This window comes from Orcinus orca, chromosome 1 (genome assembly GCF_937001465.1).
Source record: "Orcinus orca chromosome 1, mOrcOrc1.1, whole genome shotgun sequence".
NCBI classification, from domain to species: domain Eukaryota; kingdom Metazoa; phylum Chordata; class Mammalia; order Artiodactyla; family Delphinidae; genus Orcinus; species Orcinus orca.
Window position 1 is genome coordinate 99128840 of NC_064559.1, and position 24395 is coordinate 99153234.

At 49.2% G+C, this 24395-nt stretch overlaps 2 protein-coding genes across 6 annotated transcripts in view; one reads left to right on the forward strand and one right to left on the reverse strand.

The window, feature by feature from the left end:
- Positions 1–878: 878 nt before the first annotated feature.
- TTC24 (tetratricopeptide repeat domain 24) lies at positions 879–7860 on the reverse strand. Of its 3 annotated transcripts, none has more exons than XM_049712153.1 (11): positions 7737–7860; positions 5829–6538; positions 5435–5638; positions 4694–4822; positions 4423–4535; positions 3969–4064; positions 2829–2926; positions 2572–2672; positions 1814–1910; positions 1500–1655; positions 879–1398 (listed from the first exon to the last, which is right to left on the reverse strand). In XM_049712153.1, exons 2-11 carry the CDS (start codon positions 6532–6534, stop codon positions 1317–1319), a joined length of 1782 nt encoding a protein of 593 aa, XP_049568110.1. In that variant the 5' UTR covers positions 6535–6538; positions 7737–7860; the 3' UTR covers positions 879–1316. The 3 variants fall into 3 exon arrangements, 2 of the variants coding, with proteins under 2 accessions (XP_049568110.1, XP_033270566.1); XM_033414675.2 differs by having other exon boundaries at positions 3969–4067; XR_007478349.1 differs by lacking the exon at positions 879–1398 and having other exon boundaries at positions 1607–1655; positions 1814–1984; positions 3969–4067.
- Positions 7861–12560: 4700 nt separating this feature from the next.
- Positions 12561–24395, forward strand: part of IQGAP3 (IQ motif containing GTPase activating protein 3) — a 37727-nt gene continuing 25892 nt past the window's right edge. Inside the window, exons 1-10 of one of the 3 annotated variants that reach the window (XM_012538573.3) lie at positions 12561–12672; positions 17410–17566; positions 18196–18273; positions 19577–19653; positions 20401–20468; positions 20558–20671; positions 20914–21092; positions 21538–21616; positions 22193–22356; positions 22877–22964. In XM_012538573.3, the coding sequence (XP_012394027.3) occupies positions 12608–12672; positions 17410–17566; positions 18196–18273; positions 19577–19653; positions 20401–20468; positions 20558–20671; positions 20914–21092; positions 21538–21616; positions 22193–22356; positions 22877–22964 (1069 nt within the window). In that variant the 5' untranslated portion in view covers positions 12561–12607. Of the gene's footprint in view, positions 12673–17409; positions 17567–18195; positions 18274–19576; positions 19654–20400; positions 20469–20557; positions 20672–20913; positions 21093–21528; positions 21617–22192; positions 22357–22876; positions 22965–24395 lie in introns of those variants that run through there. The other 2 variants (XM_033414519.2, XM_033414520.1) reach the window with 2 other exon arrangements.

Below are 24395 nucleotides of genomic sequence, written 5' to 3' on the forward strand. Positions count from 1 at the left end.
TTATTTCAACTTAAAACAAAAAATACAGGGAATTCACCAGCGGTCCAGTGGTTAGGACTCCACGCTTTCCCTGCCGAGGGCCAGGGTTCAATCCCTGGTGGGGGAACTAAGATCCCACAAGCCGCATGGCATGGCCAAAAAAACCCATTCATTTGCCATCTGTCAAAGTGTGACCAGGGTCTTGTCTCTGAGGATAGGGCCAAAGATTGTAGTTCTCCATCTTCTTTATCTCATAAACTTCACCACTTACATATCACCTGCAATTTGCAGTCTGTGTCCTTAAGGTGGAAAAAAATTTATTGTATATTTGAAGCAAACTGAGTGCAAAATTCATCTAGATTTTTATGATTTTCCCCCAATTTGTAATAGTCTCTCTGCTTACATCTAATTCAACAGCAGTTTTTAAGGTGAGTCACCTGAATCACGTCTTCTAAGGATTCAATTTAGTTTTCATAGAAACTGCTTATTTTCACACTCTTAGTTTATCAATTTAATTAAATTACATATTACAATAACACAACTGGAATAAACACATTTGGTATCAAACACAACCAACTCGGTAAGCAATGGCTTAACTGGGGGAGTAGAACTGACTGCACAGCATTCTAGAAGCTTCTCACTGCCAGGTTTGAATCGCAGCTTCACTTACTAGTTGTGTGACCTGGGTGGCAAACCAGTTAACTTTTGTGCCTTGTTTTCCTCATCTGTGAAAGGGAATTCATCTGCTGTGAGGATTAAAGGAGAAGACACTTGTGAAGCACTTGGAACAGTGTGTGGCATGTGCTAAGTGATCAGTGTTACATAATACTGTTGTTGCAGCTGCTGGCAGCAGTTTTGCTACAGGCCTGAGGAGCCTGTATCCAGGATCTGCTGTTTCCTGGAGGAAGAGGAATGCATCCATTGGTTGGTTAAGGCGTATCTTCTGTAGCATTAGATCGCCATTTCTCATGTGAGAAAATGGAGTCAGTGACTCCAAAGCCTCTTAACCAAGATGTCATGGTTTTAAGAACTGGCAGGGGCCTTAGCAGTTGTGAGGTTTGAATCCAGAAGGAAAGGGGGGAAATTCACCATCTGTTTTCCATTTTTCTTTTGCTTATTGAGTCCAAAAATCCCAACAAGGAGCACACAGACCTCCTCAGTGCTGAGACTGCAAAGCCTTTGTCCAGCCTGCTCCGGATCCCACTTTCTGACATTGTATTCTGTGTCCATACAGTGCTCACTGGGAATGACTGGGAAGGGGCTCAGCCCCAGAAGCCCCTGAAGTGTGTATGTTGAGGAGGTACTGCAGGGGCCATGCTGTGGCCAGCAGGGGAGGGTCACATGATCATGCAGAAGCCAGACTCAGTGGATCTCCTCTGAGGGTTCCTGCTGGGGGGTTCCCTGGGCTGTTTGGATGACCTGAAGGAGGCAGAGAGGGGCTTGCCAATGGGAGTGACTAGGGAGCAAACAGAAGGCAGCTTGCCCTGGCTCCCGTTTCTGTTACCCTCTCTGACCCTTACCTCTGCTCGCAGGCTCCAGGGCAGGAGGCAGTAGGCTTAAGCCGCCTGTCCCCCAGTTCAGCAGGACTCTCCCTTTCGCTGAGGGCTACACTCAGGCTGTGCAGGAGGCAGGGGACACCCTGGGCCTCCAGAGCCGGGTGAGGGTTGTTCCGATTGCTAAAGGGCAAAGATAAAGAGGCTCAAAGCACCATATCCCTAAGCACCAGACCACATCTTCCCCCAGCTTCATGTTCCATTAAAGTCATCCAAAGCCACACCCTCTCCTACTTCTTTTATCCATTCTCCAGGCCTCTTCCCTTCCCGCAGGGACCCACCTCTTGCTGTGGGGGCCGTTGGTGACCAGAAGGCCAGGATTCTCCATTCTGAGGGGGCCTTGGCCTCCAAATGAGAGATTGGCCCTGGGTCTTGGACCTGAATGGAGAGGACCAAACACATTCATCACAGGCCTCTCTGCACCAAGAACCATCATGGTGGGAACGAGACATCTTTGGGAGAAGAACAAGGAGGGTGGGTATCAGGGGATGTATTGGTCACTGTACACAGAGGAGACACCTGTACAGGGCAGGTGCTTGGCAAACCTGGGCCCACTAAAGTTGGGGATGATTCGCCAGTGTCACTGATGCCTGGAAGAAAACACACTGAAAAGAAGACATCAGTGAATTCAAGTCACCAAGTAGCAAGGAACTCTGTCCTCAGAGTGCCAAGACTTTGGGGGAAGAGACTAGTAAACAGTAAGCTAAGGTAAGAAAAGCATCCAGTGCCTGGCATGTAGTAGGTGTGAAAGCCTTGGTGCCCCAAGATACAATGTTCTAGTTGTTAGGGAAGCCTCGGAAACAGGGAGGAAGAGGCGATTCAGGAAAGGGTTTAGGGGAAATGGGCCAGGGCCTTGAGAGACAAGCAGAAAGTGGGGAGGGCTGGTCCTGGGGTTGGGAATATAATGTGTGTGGGGTGCGGCCTCAGTATCAGACCTGAGGCAGGGAAGTGACAGAGTGGGGCGTGGGGATAAAGGAAATGAGAGTCTCCCATTTGGGGGAAGGCGATGCACAGCTGGAAACAGCCTACTTAGACTCACGCTCCAGTCTTGGTGTCCAAGCCGTCGTGAGAACATTCGCCGACTCTTCCTCTTTCCCCTTGTGGCCCTCCTCTAACTCATCTTCCCACCTATCGGAAAATCTGTAGGGGCAGGGAACAGGGGGCAGAGTGGCACTCCGGCCAGATCCCCCCCTCCCCAGATCCCACCGGCCACGGCTAGGCTATGACACCTCCCAATACCCTCCAGAGGCCATACCCACACCTGAAGCTCTGTTCCTGCCTGCCCTACTCACTCACCTGTGCCGCACTCCTGCTGTGCCTTTTCCCACCCTGGCTGGGGTCCCCACCACGGGGCAGGCCCCACCTGGAGCCTGGGGCCCCCCTGGAGCTGAGGTCTGGGAATGAAGGAGAGTAAAGGGAATCAGTTTGAGAAAAATGGCCACCCCAGCAGTGGTTGTGGTGTGCATGTATGTTCTCTCCACACACAATGGCCCCAGAGGGACAGAGAAGTGCTAGAGACAGCTGGGCTGTGCCTTGTGTCTGAGGATGAAATTACAGGGCAAGGCCCTTTGTTGTGTTAAGGTCCCTGCTAGTAACTCTCAAGTTAGAACTCGGGCTCATGGACTGTCAGAACTGGCCAGAGCTTAATGACCACCTCATCCTGCCTGGGGCCTCCGGGACAAAGTCACACAAAGTCGGTGGCCAACTTCAGATGGAACCCAGGTCTTCTGACCCCCAATCCAGTCCTCTGCTTATACCAGGCTAATTTAATTTTACTTGCAAATTATAAATATGGTGTCCTAGTCTTTCAAATAAGACAGAACATAAAACCTAGTAAATAAATATAACAAATAGTAAAGTATAATTTCAATTCCTGGCATAGGAGGTTGCCTGAGAAATCTCAGAGTGTGAGGGAGGAGGCAGCTGGAGAGACGCTGACCTGTTGAGAGAGGCTGGGAGGTAGCGAGAGGGGGAGGAGGGGTCAGAGAAGGAGGGGCACGGCTAGAGACCCACAGAGAAATGCCCCCCAGCGAAGGAGGGAGGGGAGAGAGGAACGTCCTTGGAGCACTACTGCCATCCTGTGGCCCTTTGGGGAACTGCAGCCAAGGACAAACCTTTCCACCTGCTCACAGATTTTTTGCTCAGTATCTTTGAAGGCACACCTTGGCTTTCACCCACTGAGCTAGTTACCACTCAGCCAAGGCCCTGGCACAGCCCTAGTGTTGGAGACGTGCCACAATCCCCCGCCCACCTCCCCATCCCCAGGTGGCCTCTGGAAAGTGATATATGTCCCATATGCAGGCCCCAGGGCAGATGAACACAGATGAGCAGTCAAGTGCAGCAGCAGCCCTGAGGACATCAGCTCTGCTCACCACCACCCCTTTCTCTGGGTAACCTCTCCCCACCCCCCGCTCCTTGTCTCAGGTGTCATCTCACCAGGGTGTGGGTTGGGAGCAGCCCACCCCGGGCCAAGTGGGTCCTTATGGCGTCTGTCAGCTTGGCCACCAGCCGCTCTCGCACAGAATCTGGCTCCTTCTGGGGAGAGAGTGGATAATGGAGTAATGGAGGAAGCCTGGGCTTTGTGGTCCTCTGGGGATCGGGGAAGAAAGAAACAGGGAAGGGGGAGGGAAGGGGACTTGGTCTCCCCTCTTTTCTAGCCCATCCCCATGCCTTTGCCAGGGTCCTGCCACCGCCTGCCCAGAATTGTGGACAGAGATGGACTCTTCCTCTCAAGAGTGTCCCAGGACCTAGCACACAATGTGCTCAATGCACGTTGGACGAGTGAATGAATGGTGGGGAGAAGGCAGGAATATCAGCCAGAGAAAGGTTAGCAGGAGAGCAGCTGGAGGGATATTGGGGAAGAGTTAGATTCTGGGATGGAGGGTCTCACCTGACACCGGGCCAGCGCTTCCTTATAGTACTTCAAAGCCTGGTCATGCTGCCCCAGTCTGGCTGCAGCAGCCCCCAGACCCTCACAGGCCTGCCATTGCCCCTTCACGTCCCCTGGGGAAGACAGCCTGAGAGGTCCTCCCACAGCTCCCTACACCTCCAGAGGTACTCCCCACCCCCAGTCCCCCTATCTGCCTCCCCACCAGCCCCAAGGATTCTCAGCCTTTGTCCCACCCCAAGCCACCTGCAAACCCCCACACCCTCACCCTCACCAGTGTCCCGGGCAGCCTGCAGAGCATGTAGATAGTTGTCTCTGGCAGCCTTGTGGTCTCCCAGCTGGCTCAGTGCAAATGCCAGGCTTCCAAAGCTCCGGCCCTGCTCCCACCGCTGCCCCACAGAGCCTGGTGATAGAGCCCGCCCCATATGAAGAGAGGACTTTGGCTGCTGGGGCATCAGGACCCTACCCCCAAAGACAAAGGGAGGGTTGCCAGGAGTCCTTGTGCTCAACCCTGGCACACCTCCAGATGCACCACAGAGGCCTGAACGCTTGAAACCCAGCCTCTCCTCAGTCCTGAGCTTTGGCCTGAATGCCTCCCCCATGCTAGTTTGAGCCACGTATAAATCCAGGGCGTCAGGCAAGGCATGTATTAACAGCTCCATTTTTATACACGTAGAACCTGAAGCTCAGAAAGCAAAAATGACTCGCTAAACGTCACACAATCATTTAGAGCAAGCACTGGCTCCACTTCAGGCCTCCTCTACCAGCCAGGGCTCTTCCCTCTGCCCATTGTTGCCTTCCCAACCCCAGGCCTCAGCCTCTGGGCCCATGACCCTCTGTCCTGTCTGGCTATCCCATCTCCTGCACCCCCTGCACACCCTCACTCCCCTGTTCTGGACTTCCCAGTCCCATAATTAGTTCTAAACGTCCATCTACTCTTCAGCCTCCGGGCCCCAGCTGGAACCCCTTCTTAGTCCCTTGGCCCCAATCCCATTCCCCAGCCCCTGGTACCCACCGTGTGTGTCGGCAGCCTTCTGGTGAAACTCCCGGGCTTCCTGATAGTTGCCGAGGGCATTGTGGGCCATCCCAAGGTTTCTTAGCACTGTGGCCTCCTCTCCTGGCCCCCGGCACAGGGGCAGGGCTTGCTGGAAGGCCTCTGCTGCTAGCGGGAACAGCTGGAGCTGGGAATAGCCCACGCCTAGGTCGTTATAGAGTTGCCCTAGAGGGCATGGCCACGGTCAGTGGTAGCCAGGTCAGATGCAGCTGAAGCTGTACCGCTGCAGCCTCTGCCCCACTCTCCCAGGGTACCCCCAGTTCTCAGAATTGCCTCTGCTTCCACCCCACTTCTCAGAGTATCACCAAGTCTTAATCTCCCCAGATCCCACACCTTCTCTGCCCAAAGGCCTCACCCAGCAGTCCTCGCTCAGTGCTCCTCTCAGCAAGCCTCCGGCTCTCCTCCAGCACCTGCAGCACATCACCCACCCCATGCTGCCCGCTCTTCAGCATACAGCCCGCTGCAGCCCCCAGTGTCAGGGCTGCAGCCCTGGGTTGCCCTGCTTGGGCGTAGGCCCGGCTCGCTTCCTGCAGGCAGTGGGCTGCTAGCTCAGGCTGTCCCAGAGCCTGGTAGCAGGCTCCCATTTTTGCCTGGGCTTGCCCCTGGTCACCTAGTGGCTGGTAGTGGCCCAGGGCCTTGTGATACCAGGCCAAAGCCTGAGGCAGGTCGCCCAGGGCGTGGTAAGCCAAAGCCACGTTGAAACACTGGTCGCCATGACACCCGCCCTGGGCTGTCTCTTGAGGTTGAGCTCGTAGGAGCAGCTTAAGCCCTCTGGCTGGGTCCCCAGTCTCCACGTAGGCAGCCCCCAGGTTGAAGGCACAGGCCCGGAGAACAGGGGTGTCCCTGGTTTGTGGTGACTTGGAAGCCAGGAGGAAGGCCCTCTGGAAGCTGGTCAAGGCCTCATGGTTCTGACCAGCCAATAGGGCCCTGTGGCCAGCCCTGGTGAGGGCTTGGATTCTGGCCTCTTGCCGTGGCCACTTTCTTTTCTTCTTTTTCTTCTTGGAGCTTGAAGGCGAGGGCAAGGGCTCTTGCAGGGTATCCTCAGTGTTGAGGGAAGACATAATGCTGACGATAGGGAGCAGAGGGGTCAGTATGTCATCCTTGGCTTCCTCCAAAGCACTATCCCTCTAGGCAATTCAGCTCTACCTCTGCCCTGGTGTGACCCTCAGGGTGTCAAGGATTTCTCTCTGACATCTCACTTTGCTTCATCTAAGCCGTTGAACACCATATTAACTCTCACTCTAATGTCCAGACTGGTTTTTTGTCCTCCAAGACTCACTTCAAGCTTCCTTCAGAAAGCCCCTCCCCTCAACCAACTGGGTCCCTCTTCTGTACCCCCATAGTACCTTATGTCCTTTACGGCATTTATCACACTGGGTTTAGGGTTATTGACTTTCTTGTCTATCTCCCCTACTAGATTTGGAGCAACTTGAAGGGTCTGGCACATAGATTCTCAATATATGCTTATTGAATAAGATGAAAAAGTTTTATAGATCATTAGATTATTATTATATATATAGATTTTACCACAATAAAAAAGGTTTATTGAATGAATAAATGAATGGATGAACGAACAGAGCACACACAGGGCCTCTTCTCCACCATCTCCTTCACCCTGTGCCTCCAAAGACACCCACTCATATCTAGGTTCTCCTGCTGTCTAATCTCAAGGTATAGTTCAAGTCAGCTCACCAAACAGTGAGCTCCTGCTGTGTGCCGGGAGGGAGCCACACAAGGCACTGGTGGCACAAAGGTGCATAGGCCATGGAATTGGCAAGGAGCCAACGTCCAGGGGCAGGGCTACTGTCTCTCCATTTACTGCTTACTCCCTATCTCGAGGGGAACCTCTTTCTCCCCTACCTCCTTGGCTTTCTGTCTGCTTACTAGTTTCAGTCCCCCAACATCCTGCTTTGGTCTCCAGGGCACTCTTAAACCCAAATACATTTCTCTCATCAGCATGTGTTTCCCATTAGTATCTCTCCCCCAAAAAGGCAAAGCCTTTTCATGAACTCTCCTCCCAAGAGACAGGAAAAGGAGTGGAAAAGATCCAGAAGCTGAGCTCTCAGCCCCTCCCATTTGCTTCTTCTTCTCCCCTTTTTTTTTTCTTTAGGAGAAACAGGCAGAGGTGATACATATTCTTTTCAAAGAAACTCCCCCTGTTCCTAAGAACAGCCAGGAATCCTGTCTCTTTGAGACCCGCATTCCTGAGGCATTCCCGGCTGCCCCCACAAGGTCTTGGGGCCCCAGACACAAAACGCCTTACCTCCCTCGATCTCCTCTGTAGCTGGCTTTCTGGAATGGTCCCTCAGGCTAGGGTTACCTCCCTTATCTCTTAGCTCAGAGCCCCTGGGGTTCCTAGACAACCAGGTACCGCCCTCCACTCCTAGGGAATTCTTTGATTGACAGCTCAAATGCCCTATCTTAGTGCTGAACCCTGCTGGTGCTTGGGCACAGATACCTGAATTCCATTGCCCTTCCTGCCCCACCTCTCCCCACCCTTGCAGACACACGCATCAATCCTTCACTTCAGGCAAGAATCAAAGCATCAAGGGCTTGTTACTAGTCACAGCTTCAAAGATCGTCTATCCCATTCCCTCATTTCACAGAGGAAGGGACCTCAGAAGAGCAGATGTAACTTGCCTGAGGTCACAGAGCACTCATGTAGCTAGGATTAGAGCCCAGGTTTTCTGATTCTGGGCTAATTAGCCTAAGGTCCCTTCCACTAACTGTAATTGCGAGCTTTAATGAGGCTTGGGTTGTCCCAGAAGTGAACCCTTTCACACATACACACACGAACACACACGCACTCTTATACACTGTGCTTCTGTGTGGTAGTTTCACATTTGGAAACAGGGTGAAAGGTTGATGGTCAGGAAGGGTCTGGAGATCAGAAGAGCCTCTCTGCCCCCGGAACTCCTTTTTCCAGCTCCACTGATCTGCAACCTCCAGGTTCTGCTTAATGAGAGGACAGCAGGCCCCAGGACAACAGGCACCTACTGCCCTAACTCACCAAGGGTGGCCTGCATCAGAAAGCAAATGTCCTCATTTATCTGGGAGAAAGGCCTCTTTTAAGTAGAGGCCATGGCCAGAAACAAAATTATAAGGAAGTACTTGGGCTCACCTGCATTTGCCAGGCAGCCTCTGCTGAGTGCCTGCTGCGTGCAGGCCTGGTGCTGTGTGCCACAGATGGTGCCCATGCCCGAGGCCGGCTCTCCTAGCAGCCTGCGGCTTCTGCCCATGGGCTGGGCCTTCAGGATGTTACCACAGCATAGCCAGAGCCAAATATGCAGCTCAGTCTGTTGTTCACTGAGTAGCCTCTCTTAAGGGGAGAGGAGGATTTGGGGAGGGAGCAGGGACTGAAACCGTTCTCACCAAGGTTCCAATGACCTCTCAATGATCTAGTGATCATTTCTGAATCATTTTTCTTGTTTGATTCCCTGCTGTATCTGATATATCCTTGCAACTCTCTCCTCACTTGGTTCCACGACCCACTGTGTCCTGGCTGTCCTTCTCCTGTGCTGACAACTCCTTCTCCATCTCCTTTGCTTGCCCTCTGTCCACCTCTTAAATGCTAGTGTTCCCCAACACTCTGCCCTTTGCTCATTTCTTATTTTACAAGCTCTTCCTCAAAAACTTCATCCAGTCCTTTGAATTTTTTTTTAATTGAGTATCGTTGATTTACAATATTGTGTTAGTTTCAGGTGTACAGCATAGTGATGCAGTGCTTTTGCAGATTATATCCTATTACAGGTTATTACAAGATATTGGGTATAATTCCTTGCACTATACAGTAAATCCTCATTGCTTCTCTATTTTATGTAGTTTGTTCATCTCATACCCCTAATTTGTCCCTCTCTGCCTCCCTCTCCCCTTTGGTAACCACAAGTTTGTTTTCTATGTCTGTGAGTCTGTTTCTGTTTTGTATATACATTCAGTTGTATTATTTTTTAGATTCCACGTATAAATGATACCATATAGTATTTGCCTTTCTCTGTCTGGTTTCACTAAGCATAATATTCTCTAGGTCCATCCACATTGCTACAAATGGCAATATTTTATTCCTTTTTATGGCTAATATTCCCTTATATATATATATATATATATATATATATATATATATATATATATATATATATATATAGTAGGCCCTCAAGTTAAAGGGACCAAAGAACACTATAGGAAGAGTGTGTGTGGGGGGTTAATGGGAATACCAGGGGAAAATGATAGAGGCAGGGGTAGGCGCAGGGACTACTTCAAATAAGACGGTTTAACAGCGAAGGAGCCCTGGAGAAACAGCGACCCAAAATACCACAGGAACGGGAGCTCCCCTCCGGGAGCGCCCCTCCCCGTCTTGGACAGTACCCTTCGTCCCATCTGGCGGCGCACCTCCCAAGCCTGGAACTACAAATCCCAGAGGCCCCTGCGGCACAGACAGGACGTGTCCTGTCTGCCTGTGGCTAAGATGAGGGGCGGTGGCCGGGCGGCGGGAGATTCAAACCTGGAAGAAGGAGAAACATGGAGGGGAGAGGAACGGGCCCGTCCCGGGCGACCTGTGAGTGCCAGAAGGGGCCGAGAAGGGTCCGGCAGTGATGCCACTGGTCGGGGACTCGGCGGTCCTGGGAGAGGTTGGGGCTGGGGTTGGGCGCAGGGCCAACCAAGCAAGGGGCGGCCGAACTGTGCTCAGTGGGGAGGGAGCATTCAGTCCGGACTCCTGCGGGCGGGAGTAAACCTGTGAGCTGCGAAACGCTCCGACTTCTGTGTCGCGCTTCAAAGCTTACAAAGAGTTTTCTCACTTATTCCCAAATTCTGGGGCTCCTGGGCTGGGAGAATGTAGGTGGTCTGGATGGCCCCTTAAAAATTCGGCAGTTACTCTTGGCTACCATACTTGCTAAGCGCTACCGGGGGACGGGACGCCTAAAAAGGCCTGCGGGGGCTTCCTTGACTTTTTGATGCTTCTTTGAGACAATGCCTCTCAAACTTGACGGTGTCGGAATTACCCGGGGAGCTAATTTAAAATGCAGATTCCTGAATCCTATCCCAGAGCTTTAGCAACTATAGGTCTCGACTTGGGCCCATAATCTGCATTTATAACAAGCACCGCTGTGCTTCTTCCGTCACCCCACATAATTGTGATGCGGGTAGTCCAAGTACCACACTTTCAAAAACACTGCTTTAGAAAGAGAGACTGGGGTCCGAAAAATGGGACCCCGGAAAGGTTTCCATCTGACCTTCTGAAAGAAAAGCAAAATCTACTCCTTTCCCTTGCTCTCCATTAGGATTCAAAAAGCGAAGTCCACGTCCACCTATCTGTTGAAGGAAAGCTAGTTCCAGATCTGAAAAGGACAGGAAAACTGATTTTTTTTTTTAAGACTCTTAGTGTATGTACAAAGTCCCGCCCATCTCTCACAGTCCTCAATTCATAACTCTGAAGTGATGTCACTCACTTACTGGTTTATTTTCCATGCTTAGCAACCAAAACTTGTTTCTTGTACACCCCCCTCAGAAGAACTGATGGATTTCCTGCGATTGGCCAGTGCTTTCCAATTTGAACATGGAGGGGTGTGTGTGTGTGTTTGTGTGTGTGTTTTAACTTGCTTAACTGACAATTCAAAGAAGCCCTGCCCCTGCCCCAATCATATTGCAGGATATGCAACATAATGAAAAGAGAGAAAGAGTTGGAACAACATTAAGTGCTGAGTCAAAGACATTTGCTAAGCTCTGTCTCTGTTTTCAAGCTCTCTGACTTTATTTTCTTGGTGTATGTGTGTAGCTTTCTCTCATTTTGTCGGCTTTTGTATTGTCTTCCCTAAGGAGACTAGAGAGATAGGGGAGAAGAGGGGGGAAAAGGATAAAAGGAGGCTGTGGCTAAGGCAGAATATGAATGCTGTCTCATTTCAGGGATTTCCTGTTCTTGAGTTTGGGAGTCAGAGATTGTCTGCATTTTATTTAGCTTGGAGACTATTTTACTCCTCAGGTGACCTATACCAAAAGGGAGAGTAAATACACCTTTGTGATCTTTTAAAATTCTCTGTCCTTCCACTTAAACCCAAGTGAGTGGCTTTTTTTCACGTGGTTCCCTCTGTTGAACTGCCTTTTCTCCCTTTCTGCCTGTTCATTCTTTAAGATTCTACTCACAGGTAGAATCCTTTGCTTCCTCTGCTGCTTCCATAGACTATTTTTATTTATTTATTGGAGTATAATTGCTTTACAATGTTGTGTTAGTTTCTGCTGTACGATGAAATGAATCAGCTATATGTATACCTATATCCCCTCCCTCTTGGACCTCCCCCCGCCCCCGACACCCCACCCATCTAGGTCATCACAGAGCACCGAGCTGAGCTTCCTGTGCTTTATACCTTGTCCCCACTAGCTATCTATTTTACACATGGTAGTGTGTATATGTCCATCGTACTCTCCCAGTTTGTCCCACCTTCCCCTTCCCGCCCTGTGTCCACATGTCCGTTCTCTATGTCTACGTCCATAGACTATTCATGAGCTATGATCGCACTTCTCACATCAGGTTGAAGTTTTTTACTTACATGTTTTTCTCTTCTAATAATAATCTTTGTACTTCCTGAGAGTAGGGGTCCACTAGTCCAGTGCCTGACATATAGGAGGTATTGAATGAATGAATGGCTGCTGAATGATGAGTTCTAGTTAGTCCTGTTAACCTAGCCTCTGGGAGAGTACCTGAGGAGGATGACACAAGTACAGTTCTTGGAGAACTCAGAATCTAATTAGGGATAAAATGAGGAGCTAAGTTCCCAACCAAGGAGGGATCTGGACATTCCTACTAGGAGGTACTGAGGGAAGCGCAGTGAAGTAGGTTTTGGAAGGGGGAGGTCAGGAAGATGGCTAGAGGGGAAAGGGAAGGAATGCCTCCAATACAGGAAGGATCCCCTCTTAAAGGGTGGGGAGGCCTCCCTTTAACAGGGTGCTGACTAGGAAAGCTTTACTGGATGGGAGAGAAGATTGGAGCCAGTGTCCTGGGACTAGGGGGACAGACATGTGGGAGATGCCTCCGGTTTCCGAGCAGAGTTGTCTTAGAAAGTCTGTTAAGAAGAAGCTTGCTACAGCCCTCTGTCTAATGCTCTCCTCCTTGGTTCCTCAAATGAACACCTCACAGCTGAGGAAATGGATGAGCAGAGGCGGCAGAACGTCGCCTATGAGTACCTGTGCCGGCTGGAGGAAGCCAAGCGGTGAGCAGAGCGACCGCCTCTTTCTGGTCTCCCTTTCCCACCCTGCCCACCCCAGGCACCTGCCCCCAAAGCAAATACAAAAAGACAAGAGTCCATTCTATGGGAAAGGGAAAGCTGAAATAGCATCTTTTTTTTTCTTTCTTTCAGACTATTTTTTAGAGCAGTTTTAGGTTCGCAGCAAAATTAAGAGAAAGATACAGGGATTTTCCGCATGCTTCCTCCCCACAAACATACATAGCCTCCCCCATTATCAACAGCCCCCACAAGAGTGGTATGTTTGTTACAATTGGTGAACCTACTTGGACACATAATCCTCCAAAATCCATAGTTTGCCTTAGAGTTCACTCTTCATGTTGTAGACTGTAGTCTATGAGTTTGGACGAATGTATAATGACATAGCCATCCATCATTATAGTATCATAGAATAGTTTCACTACCCTAAAAAGTCTCTGTTTCATTTATTCATTCCCTCTGCCGCACCCCCACCCCCACCCCCAACTCCTGGCAACCACTCATCTTTTTACTGTCTCCATAGTTTTGCCTTTTCCAGAATTTCACATACCTGGAATAATACAATATGTAGGCTTTTCAGATGGGCTTCTTTTACTTAGTAATATGCATTTAAATTTTCTCCATGTCTTTTCATTGCTTCCTAGCTCATTTTTTACTAGTGCTGAATAATATTCCATTGTCTACATGTACCACAGTTTATTAATCCATTCACCTATTGAGGATCATCTTGGTTGCTTCCAAGTTTGGGCAGTTATGAATAGAGCTGCTATAAACATCCTTGTGCAGGTTTTTATGTAGATGTAAGTTTTCTACTCCTTTGGCTAAATACCAAAGAGCACAACTGCTGGATCATATGGTAAGAGTATGTTTAGTTTTGTAAGAAACCACCAAACGGCTTTCCAAAGTGGCTGTACAATTTTGTATTCCCACCAGCAACGAATGAGAATTCCTGTTGCTCCACATCCTCAGCAGCATTTGGTGTTATCGGTGTTCCAGATTTTGACAATTCTAATAGGTGTATATTGGTATCTCACCATTGTTTTAATTCACATTTCCCTGATGACATATGATGTGAAGCATCTTTTCAGATGCTCATTTGCCATCTGTATATCTTCTTTGTATATCTTTCTTTGGTGAGGTGTCTGTCTGTTAAGACATTTTTTAATTTTTTAATTAAATTTTTTAATCAGACTGTTTGTTTTCTTACTGTTGAGTTTTAAGAGTTCTTTGGATATCTTGGGTAACAATCTTTTATCAGATGTGTCTTTTTTTTTTTTTTTTTTTTTTTTTGCGGTACGCGGGCCTCTCACTCTTGTGGCCTCTCCTGTTGCAGAGCACAGGCTCCGGACGCGCAGGCTCAGCGGCCATGGCTCACGGGCCCAGCTGCTCCGCGGCATGTGGGATCTTCCCAGACCAGGGCACGAACCCGTGTCCCCTGCGTCGGCAGGCGGACTCTCAACCACTGCGCCACCAGGGAAGCCCAGATGTGTCTTTTTTTAAATAATTATTTTATTTTATTTTATTTTATTTATTTTTGGCCGTGCCATGTGGCTTGCGGGATCTTAGTTCTCTGACCAGGGATTGAACCTGGTCCCTGGCAGTGAAAGTGCCGAGTCCTAACCACTGGACCGTCAGGGAATTCCCTCAGATGTGTATTTTGCAAATATTTTCTTTTGCAAATATTTTCGCCCAGTCTGTGGCTTGTCTTATTATTTTCTTGACATTGCCTTTTGTAGAGCAGAAGTTTTAATTTTAGTGAAATCTAGCTTATTAATTATTTCTTTCAAGGATTGTGCCTTTGGTGTTGTATCTAAAAAGTCATTGCCATACCCAAGGTCATCTAGGTTTCCCCGTTGCCTTCTAGGAGTTTTACAGTTTTGCGTTTTACTTGGAAGTTGATGCTCCATTTTGAGTTGATTTTTATGAAGGGTGTAAGGTCTAGGTCTAGGTTCATTTTTTGCATGTCGATGTCTAGTTATTCCAGCACCATTTGCTGAGGAGACTATCTTTGCTCCATTGTACTGCCTTTGCTCCTTTGTCAAAGATCAATTGACTATATTTATATGGGTCTCTGTTCTGTTCCACTGATCTATTTGCCTATTCTTTCACCAGTACCACACTGTCTTGATTACTGTGGCTAAGTCAGGTAGTGTTAGCGTACCAGCTTTGCTCTTCTCCTTCAATATCATGTTGGCTATTCTGGGTATTTTGTCTCTCCATGTAAATTTTAAGAGTCTCATGCTCCACCGACTGAGTTAGCTGGGTGTGCCTCCATGTAAACTTTATTTTTATTATTATTTTTTTAATTTATTTTTGGCTGAGTTGGGTTTTCGTTGCTCTGCGCAGGCTCTCTCTAGTTGCCGCGAGCGGGAGCCACTCTTCACCGTGGTGCGCGGGCTTCTCATTGCGGTGGCCTCCCCCGTTGCAGAGCACGGGCTCCAGGTGCGAGGTCTTCAGTAGTTGTGGATCGCGGACTCCAGAGCGCAGGCTCAGCAGCTGTGGCGCACAGGCCTAGCTGCTCCGCGGCATGTGGGACCCTCCCGGACCAGGGCCCGAACCTGTGTCTTCTGCATTGGCAGGCGGATTCCCAACCACTGCGCCACCAGGGAAGCCCCCATGTAATCTTTAGAATCAGTGTGTGGAGATCCACAAAACAACTTGCTGGGGTTTTGATTAGGACTGCATTGAATCTATAGCTCAGGTTGGGAAGAACTAACATTTTGACAATATTGAGTCTTCCTATCCATGAGTATGGACTATCTCTCCATTTATTTAGTTCTTTGATTTCATTCATCAGAGTTTTGTAGCTTTCCTCATGTAGATCTTGTACATATTTTGTTAGATTTATACCTAAGTATTTCATTTTGGGGAGTGCTAATGTAAATGGTATTGTGTTTAATTCAAATTCCACTTGTTTGTTGCTGATGAATTGGAAAGCAGTTGACTTTTATTTTATTTGTTTATTTATTTATTAAACATCTTTATTGGAGTATAATTGCTTTACAATGGTGTGTTAGTTTCTGCTTTATAATATTTTATTTTATTATTTTTATATTTATTTAATTTGTTTATTTGGTGGCACCAGGTCTTAGTCGCAGCAGGCGGGCTCCTTAGTTGTGGCTGGCGGGCTTCGTAGTTGTGGCTCGTGGGCTCCTTAGTTGTGGCATGCATGTGGGATCTAGTTCCTTGACCAGGGATCAAACCCAGGCCCCCTGCATTGGGAGCACAGAGTCTTAACCACTGCACCACCAGGGAAGTCCCACAATTGACTTTTATATATTAACCTTGTCTTTTGCAACCTTGCTATAATCACTTATTAACGCCACAAGTTTTCTGGTATCATGCTTTCAGATTTTCTACAAAGACAGTCATGCCATCTGTGAACAAAGACAACATCACGTCCTTTTATCCGCTTACATACTTTAATACATATCTCTATATATGGACACTTGGTTACATAACCACAATACCATTATAATACCCACCTAAGTTATCCATTAATCCTTGGATCAACACCCAGGCCATCTTCAAATTTTCCTGATTGTCTGAAAAAATCATCTATTTTTACAGTTGGCTTATTCAGTTAAGGATCTGAAAGAGTTCACATTTTACATTTGGTTGTTATGTACTACTAAGTCTTCTTTCATCTGGAACTGACATAAACAGTTCTTTATGTCATTGACTTGTTGAAGAAACCGGGTCATTTGTCCTGTAGAACATCCTACATTCTGGCTTTGTCTATTCGCTTCCTGTGTCCCTCAACTTGTTCTTCTGTACCCCATATTTCCTGTGAATGGATGTTGGCTCTAAAGACAGGATAAATGCTTAATTCTTTCCTTTTAATCAATAGCATATTTTTAATGTTCTCCAGAGAAAGTAGGTAGAATGGGGTAGATAGAAAACCAGGGTGTTTCTGTCAGGGAAGGCATGAAGGGAGGTGTGACTGGCTCTCTCTTTGAAAACAGATCTTTCCTATAGGCCCCAATAGGCGGAGAAGCCCTTATTCTCTCCCTCATACCATCATCAGCCATAATAATACTTTACATTTATATTCAAAGTGTTTTCACATTCATTACGTCATTTAATCCTGGCAGCTGCCCACTGAAGCAGGAGGTACAGGTGGTATCTTCATTTTGCAGATTATACAGCTGAGGCCCGGAGAGGTGAAGTGAGGGAGATGGCATGGAAAGCAGGTCTTCTGATTCGAAGGGCTGTGACCTTTCTGTCCCTTTGTGCTGCTCCCCTCGCTTCAACCCTGGGGCTTCCCTACTCCCCTCATCATCATCAAAGCTGGGTTATGTTTTGTGTAGACATGACTTTTGTATACCTGGGTTCTCAGAACTTGCAGAATAAGAGAAGTGAGCAGGTACAATTTGGTTCAACAGTCAAATGCATAACCAGACTGAGTGAGAGGTTATATCATGTAACAGGTAAGAGCCTGTTTAAGGCTCACTGAAGATGGGCAGCTTCAGTATCTGTCAGGGAAGATGTATAGGGTGGGTGGGGGCTGAGGATAGGCCAATCCAGGTGTTTGCGGCAGCTTGGGAGAAGGTGGGAACAGCCAGGCAATGGGCAGAGAGGGGAGTTGGGAGTAGGGCAGGAACAGGAGGCAGGAGAGAGTGAGAGGCTGCCTAGGGGGAGAGAGGGAGGGAGGGAAGGTCTTGTGGTTGGAATGAAGTGCTGTGGCTTGCCAGAGGGGGTGAGAAGCTTCTCTCGTGCTCTCAGCTGGATGGAGGCCTGCCTGAAGGAGGAGCTTCCTTCCCCGGTGGAGCTGGAGGAGAGCCTCCGGAACGGAGTGCTGCTGGCCAAGCTGGGCCACTGTTTTGCACCCTCTGTGGTTCCCTTGAAGAAGATCTATGACGTGGAGCAGCTACGGTACCAGGTGGGGAGCAGAGGTCTCTACTTTCTACCTTCTTCCTCTCAAACTATCTGTTCTCAAAGTTGTGAGAGTGGGGTGACCATATAATTTATTGTCCAAACCTGGGTACTATTGAGGATAAAATGGGTGCTAGTAATCATTGCACTGGAACAACGGGTTTCAATTGGTGTCTTGCAGCTAGGCGGTGTGTACTATGCTTAGCAGCAAGGGGCATTTGCTAGGTGGGCTTTGAGATGCCTCTGATACGAGAACTTCCAAGCAGACTTTTCTACCCACAGTCTACACTCAGAGGCTTGTGAGCTTTGCCACCTTAAGTTACTTCCAGGACATGCTGCTCTAGTCAACCCAACCCGCCTCTCCTTCCCATCCCAGCTCCGGACTCCCCTTTTCCAGGAAGCCTTACTAGCTTGCTAATCCCATCCCTGTGCCATCCTTCCCAAATGACCCACTGGGTCATCCATCCCTGGTGGTTTCTCTCTGTTTTTGTGTCTCTGTCCTGGGGGGATGGGAAATCCATAGCACAGGGTCCTCTGCCCCCACCCCTTGAATCTTCAAGCTGTGGTCTGGGCTCTACCCAGAGGGAACCCTGAGAACTGTGGAAATAGATTCTCTTCTCTTTCCTTCCCTTTTAGGCAACTGGCTTGCATTTCCGTCACACAGACAACATCAACTTTTGGCTGTCTGCAGTAGCCCACATCGGTCTGCCTTCGGTAACACTGGGTCTCAGGATTGGGGTTCATCTTTGCTCTTCACTAGTACTCGCACCTCCACCACACACATGCTTTTTCTCCCTGGCACTCTTTAGTGCTCATCTCCATGTGTCTTCTAAATGAACTTAATCTAAGAGTTTAAGTGTCCTGAGGCTGTATGTCTTTGAACCATGTTACTTGGTCTCTGTCTTCACTTCCTTGTGGGTAAGGGAAGTGAAGGGAGGTGAAGGCAACCTGGCCCAGGATGCATTGTTGCCATTGTTCCCATTAGTCAGTGAGGCCCCTATATAACGCAGGAGGTGGGCCTCATGTTGGCCAGCCATCTTTCCACCAGAATTGCATAGTGTGAAGCAAGGACACACCACATCCCAAGGCGGTAGACTTGGAAGCCTAGGCCAGGACCCCAACTGGACACATGCTGCATGTCCTCTCACTCGTTGACTTTCAGTTTGTTTCTCATCTGTAAAGTGGTGATAGTAATCCCTCCCCTGTCTTCCTTATAAGGTTGTCAGGAAGATCACATGATCTGTGTGAATTCCTTTTGTGAATTATAAAGAACTATACAAATTAAGGCATAAGATTCTGTAGTGTTTTTCTTCACTGTAGAAGGCAATTATAAGACAAGGAAATAACAGTTAAAACAGATGCTTTGGTGAGAGGCAGATCAATAGAGGCCATGTGTTCTCAGTGAGGCTAGAACACTTTTAAGTCTCTAGATTTGGTCTTTTCTTATGTATCTAAGGTAACCAAGAGGTATTGAGGTTAAACCTCATTACAGTCGCCAGGTGGCATGAGAAATCATGCCTGGGGTTACTCAGTTCTTAGAGGGGCCCCCACTGATCAGAGACCTTTGGCTTGAAGACAGGGGTGGCATGCCCTGACCCTTTGCAGTCCTTGGCAGTGTGTGTTTCATTAGGCCCCTTGTGGAGTCATGGCCAGCTCCCAGCATGCCACCTTTCTGGCAAGAGTCCAAGGTGAGGGGCACAGGCTGGCTGTGTCTGTAGGATGAAAAGGGGGCCTGTTACTCCTGGAGCATGTGGCCTGCGTCCTATAGCCTTGATAGCCTTGTCTGGCGTTTGGTTAATCTGGGGCTGTGTGTCCGTGGCTGGGTCTTGGCTTAGTATGTGTCCCCAAGGCCTTTCTTTTACACTGAGTGTGTGGATGCAGTGCTGACTGTAAAGCATTGGGGAGATTGACCCAGAAGCCCCAGGTCAGAGAAGAAACCCATTCCTCAGCCCCTCTCTCCATATCTGGTGCTGCTTCAAAGTCTTCAATGGCAGTAATTGGCTGGTTTCCCCTCTAGACCTTCTTGCCAGAGACCACGGACATTTATGACAAGAAGAATATGCCCCGGGTGGTCTACTGCATCCATGCACTCAGGTGAGAGACCGAGACTTTTGTCATCCAAGTTCCTCTAGGTGGATGCAACCAACAGTCAACAGCAACAAACATTGCAGCAGGGAGGATGGAAGATAGACCACAGGGAACATTTCTCAGAGGGACATTTTTGATCTACATAGTTTTGTTTAGACTTATGTGCATGCTGGAGGGCACATTTATGTGTGATCTGTGTGGATGAAGGGAAAGAGCAGGCAGGGAAGAGTGTTCAGCTTGTGACCGGGGTGCAAGGAAGTCAGATTAGGATGCATCTGGAGTGTCACATGCCGTCAGCGTGAATGGAGAAGGCTATTTAGTCCCACTCGCAGCCAGCCATCAGCAACCAGTTGGCTAAAGCATAGAAAGTAATTGACCAGTTCCTATGTCCATCATGTCTTCTCTTCCTGACTTCATTTCCCACATCCGTTGAGGACTCTGTGCCTTAGCTTAGTGGGTCTCTGCTTGCTATGCCCTTTCCATCCTCCATCTCCATCCAGTGACCTGCCACTGAAATGTGTCCTTCCCTGTGAAGCCTTCGCAATCCCCCCAGAGCTCCTACAGCATCTTATTTTTCTGCTATGGCATTGCCTTGTGCTGACTTACAATAACCTCTCTCCCTGTGAATGGGGGATGACTTGTGGGCAGGTGCTGTATGGTCTTCATCTCCAAGTCCCCATAGTATCTCCTGCAAACCTATTATAGTCAGCATGTGAAAATGAATAGACCCCAATGCCTTCCATTGTTTCCTAGTCTCTTCCTCTTCCGGCTGGGATTGGCCCCTCAGATACATGATCTATATGGGAAAGTGAAATTCACAGGTAAGCCCAGCTCCTTCCCCAGCCACCACAGTCTGGGCAGGTCTTGGGGGTTCTGGGCCTGATGAAGGGCATCTGTGCTATCATTGCAGCTGAGGAACTCAGCAACATGGCCTCTGAACTAGCGAAATATGGCCTCCAGCTGCCTGCCTTCAGCAAGATCGGGGGCATCCTGGCCAATGAGCTCTCGGTGGATGAGGCTGCAGGTAGAGACCAGGCTCCCCTGCTGGGGTAGCTCAGTGAGTATGGGAGGACTCTGAACCTTATAGCCCCTGCATAAATCCTGGATACTTCTCATCATAGGCAGGGCCAACAGCCTACCTGGCTTGCCTGGCCCCTGTGGATGGAAAAAGGGGATGACGTCAGAGTAGGGTCTGCAGCTGGTTACGCTGTAGCTGGACTGGGGTTTGCTCTGGCATCCTGACCTTGTCTTCATGCCCCCTCCTAGTCCATGCAGCTGTTCTTGCCATCAATGAGGCAGTGGAGCGAGGAGTGGTCAAGGACACCCTGGCTGCCTTGCAGAATCCCAGTGCTCTGCTGGGGAATCTCCGAGAGCCTCTGGCAGCCATCTACCAGGAGCTGCTGGCCCAGGCCAAGATGGAGAAGACTGCCAATGCCAGGAACCGCGTAAGGAGCCTTGGATGGCAGGGGCCGAAAAGCTGGGTGGCCTGGAAAATCTCGAGTGAAACCAGGACTCCTATTTGTCCTGTCTCCAGAATCCAAAGTTGCCTAGAGAAACTAACTTGTCAGTTATTTTTGAGAAACAGGAGAGGAACTCAGGAGAATAATGGGAATTCAAAAGAGAAGATAGGGGAAAATGTTCTCGGGCAGGGCTGAGAGACTGGAATGTAGAACTGGATGAGATTAGACTGGAGATTCCAAAGGGTAGTTCAACTTAACTGTGTCAGTGCCAGGGGATTAGATCCCACGATTTCCCCAGATTCCTTCCAACCAGACTGACCTTTGGCCTTTGGAAGACCCCCAGAAGAAGAAATAGTTATAGACAGGGAGGGAGGGGTAAGAAAGATTGAATTGGTTTTCCCAGGTTCCCCTCTCAATGTAGTTTTTGCAGAATGATGGAGAAAGCCAGGACATCTATGACTGCTACCTAACTCAGGCTGAAATCCAGGGCAACATCAACCATGTCAATGGTAAGAGAGAAAGGCCAGGAGGGGTTTGAAGGGTAAGCCCCCGCCTAGGGAGTTATGGGGTTGGCTTCTCTCAGGCCAGAAGACCCATGACCTCACTTGGGCCAACACTTATTTCAAGGGAAGTTCAAAGTCAAGGCTGTGTGTGCTCTGTTTTATGTCTGTTAACGTCTGGAGAAGTGGTTGCTGTCAAGGGGGCTTCTGTTTGAATGGACATCCATAGAGTGGACAGAGGGAAAGGGGCAGGCTTTTCAGCTCTTGGTCCCGGGGGCAGTTGGTCTGGGGTCCTTCAAGAAGAGAGTTTGGAGAATGGTTGGGGGTAGGAGATCAGGGCAGGAGAGGCTGCTTGAAAGCCCAGGATGGAGCGTGCCTCTACCTTTTTAGGTCAGGATATCCTCAGGGTACGGGGTAGTGAGATGGGAAGGCTGTGAAGATCAAGCTGAAGAATTTGGGCTGGGCCCTAGGAGCCCAGGGGGCAGGGGTGAGGGTAACCCTGGGCAGGCAGGAAGAGGGCTGAACTGGGGATATTAAGGGGTGGGCTTTCTCACACTATCCATTATGGAGTCTTGGTCTTTTCAGTCCATGGGGCTCTAGAAGTTGTTGATGATGCCCTGGAAAGACAGAGCCCTGAGGCCTTGCTTGAGGCCCTTCAAGACCCTGTCCTGGCCCTGCAAGGAGTGAGGAGAGACTTTGCAGACTGGTACCTGGAACAGCTGAGCTCAGACAGAGAGCAGAAAGCACAGGTCAGGCTCTGTCTATGATCTGCTACTTCCTCTATCTGACTATAGGATGGGGGAGGGCCTCACCACTGTCAATTCTTTGTATTCAGTAAGTACTGACTATATGTTTAAATGGTTAAATTACCCCAAAGCCTAACGGCCCATGCTGATCAGCTTCTGCCTTCTGAGAATCTCTCATACTGACCGGGGGGGACCCAGGGGCAGTCCAGTAGGCAGTGATATGCTCCCCCATTGCTGAATTGAGGCCTCAAGTTAGCCATCTTATTTTCAATGCTGTTGACTTTCTCCCTGACACTATATTTGTGTTGCCTGTGTTGTTATTTCAGGTGCTTGCTGGGTAAGAAAGAGCCAGAGGTTAGAGATGAGTTCTGAGGGATGGGTGGGCCAGGCTAGTCTGCCTAAAGGGGAGAGCTGGGGTTGAGGGTGGGTGACTGGGTGGACCTGGGGCTCATGCTGGCAGCTCCTGAAGTATGTTCATGGTCCCAGGAGGACTCTCTTCTACTGCATCTCTTCCCTCTTCCAGGAGCTGGGCCTGGTGGAGCTTCTGGAAAAGGAGGAGGTCCAAGCTGGTGTGGCTGCAGCCAACATAAAGGGTGATCAGGAACAAGCCAGTAAGTCATCTCCAGACTGAGACCTGGTCTGGGTGTATCACTGGCTCTTGGGAGAGCATGTAACTCCTTTGCCAGCTTCTGTGTAGAGCAAGGTAGACTGCTGCCCGATTTTCCAGCTCCCCACCTAGTGTGCCCTATTCCTGGCCGCCTGGGGGGATGCTACAGGTAAGTTCATCAAGGCCCTGGAGATAATAACAGTCAGTACTGCACCAGGCTGGACTTCTAGGACAGGCAGTTTCCTTCTAGGCACCTCCCCTGTATTTTGACCGTTTCAACTTGGTTGAGTTCCTTTGGCTTCTGAAATATAGTGATGGCCCAGATGAGAGAGAAACTCATGATCCAGCTCAGTTTCCCTTAAAAACATGATATACAAATATAATTCTTTATTAAAAGAATGTGGGTTAGCGATTGTCTCCCTCCAAGGGGCTCAATCTGGATAGCAGGCATGAAGAGACATAGAGTGCCGAGGCGCCACGCAGCAGCCTGTGGACAGCCACACCTGGCACGAATGCTTGCCTCCGACTGGACTTGCTCAGTCACCCTTCACCTTTGTCTGGCAGGGCTCTCTGTGGCTACCTCATGGAGCCCCCAGGCCGCTCCTGGCTAACTGCCTGCTTATCGCTCAGTTCCTTGCTGTTGCCTGAATAATCGCTCAAGCACAGATCTGATCTTAGCTTCTTTGTTGAACGTCTTCAGACCGTCGTGGCTCCTTCCATATTTCTCCTAGACTTTAGTCCCATCTCCTCAGCATGGTAGGTGAGACCTTCCAAATGTCTCCCCCAACCCTTCTCTTCACATCCCACCAGCCCAGTTGAGTCAGATGACCTGTTCTTCCTTGACTGCCCACAGCTTTGCCCACTGCCAGGCCTCTGGTCCTCTGGATTACAGTTCTCCCACGTTTTCACCAGTGGAAAGCAGATGAAAATATCCTGCAGAGCTGCCTCAAATGCCTCCTCCTCTGTGAAATCTTCCTACTCTCTCCCCCTAGAATCCCTCCTCCCCCATGCTGCCAGTGGATTTGCAGGGAGGGGAAGTACCTCTCACATAGCGGTGGCAGCAATGCAATGTAGGTAATTTTGTATCCTTATTTTTCCCCAGTGGATTTTGTGCTCCTTGATGTCAATGCCCATATCTGCTTGGCATTTTATAAGCCCCAGCATTTGAAAACTAAAACTACATAGATACACCAGGGCCCCTTTTTAGCTTTCTCTCGCCCTTTGCAGCCCAAATGGCTCCACCTTGGAGCTAGTTCCCTATTCTTCTGCGCTGTCATCAAGATTTGGTCCCTGGAGCCCCTTGACTAACTTCATCTTAGTTGTGCTACATAGCCTCCTGTCAATCTTATGCTCACCACCCTAGGAATTCACCTCTGCTATGACAGCCACCTGCTGAGCTACTCAACTTCTAGGCCTGACAAATTGCTTCTTCCGG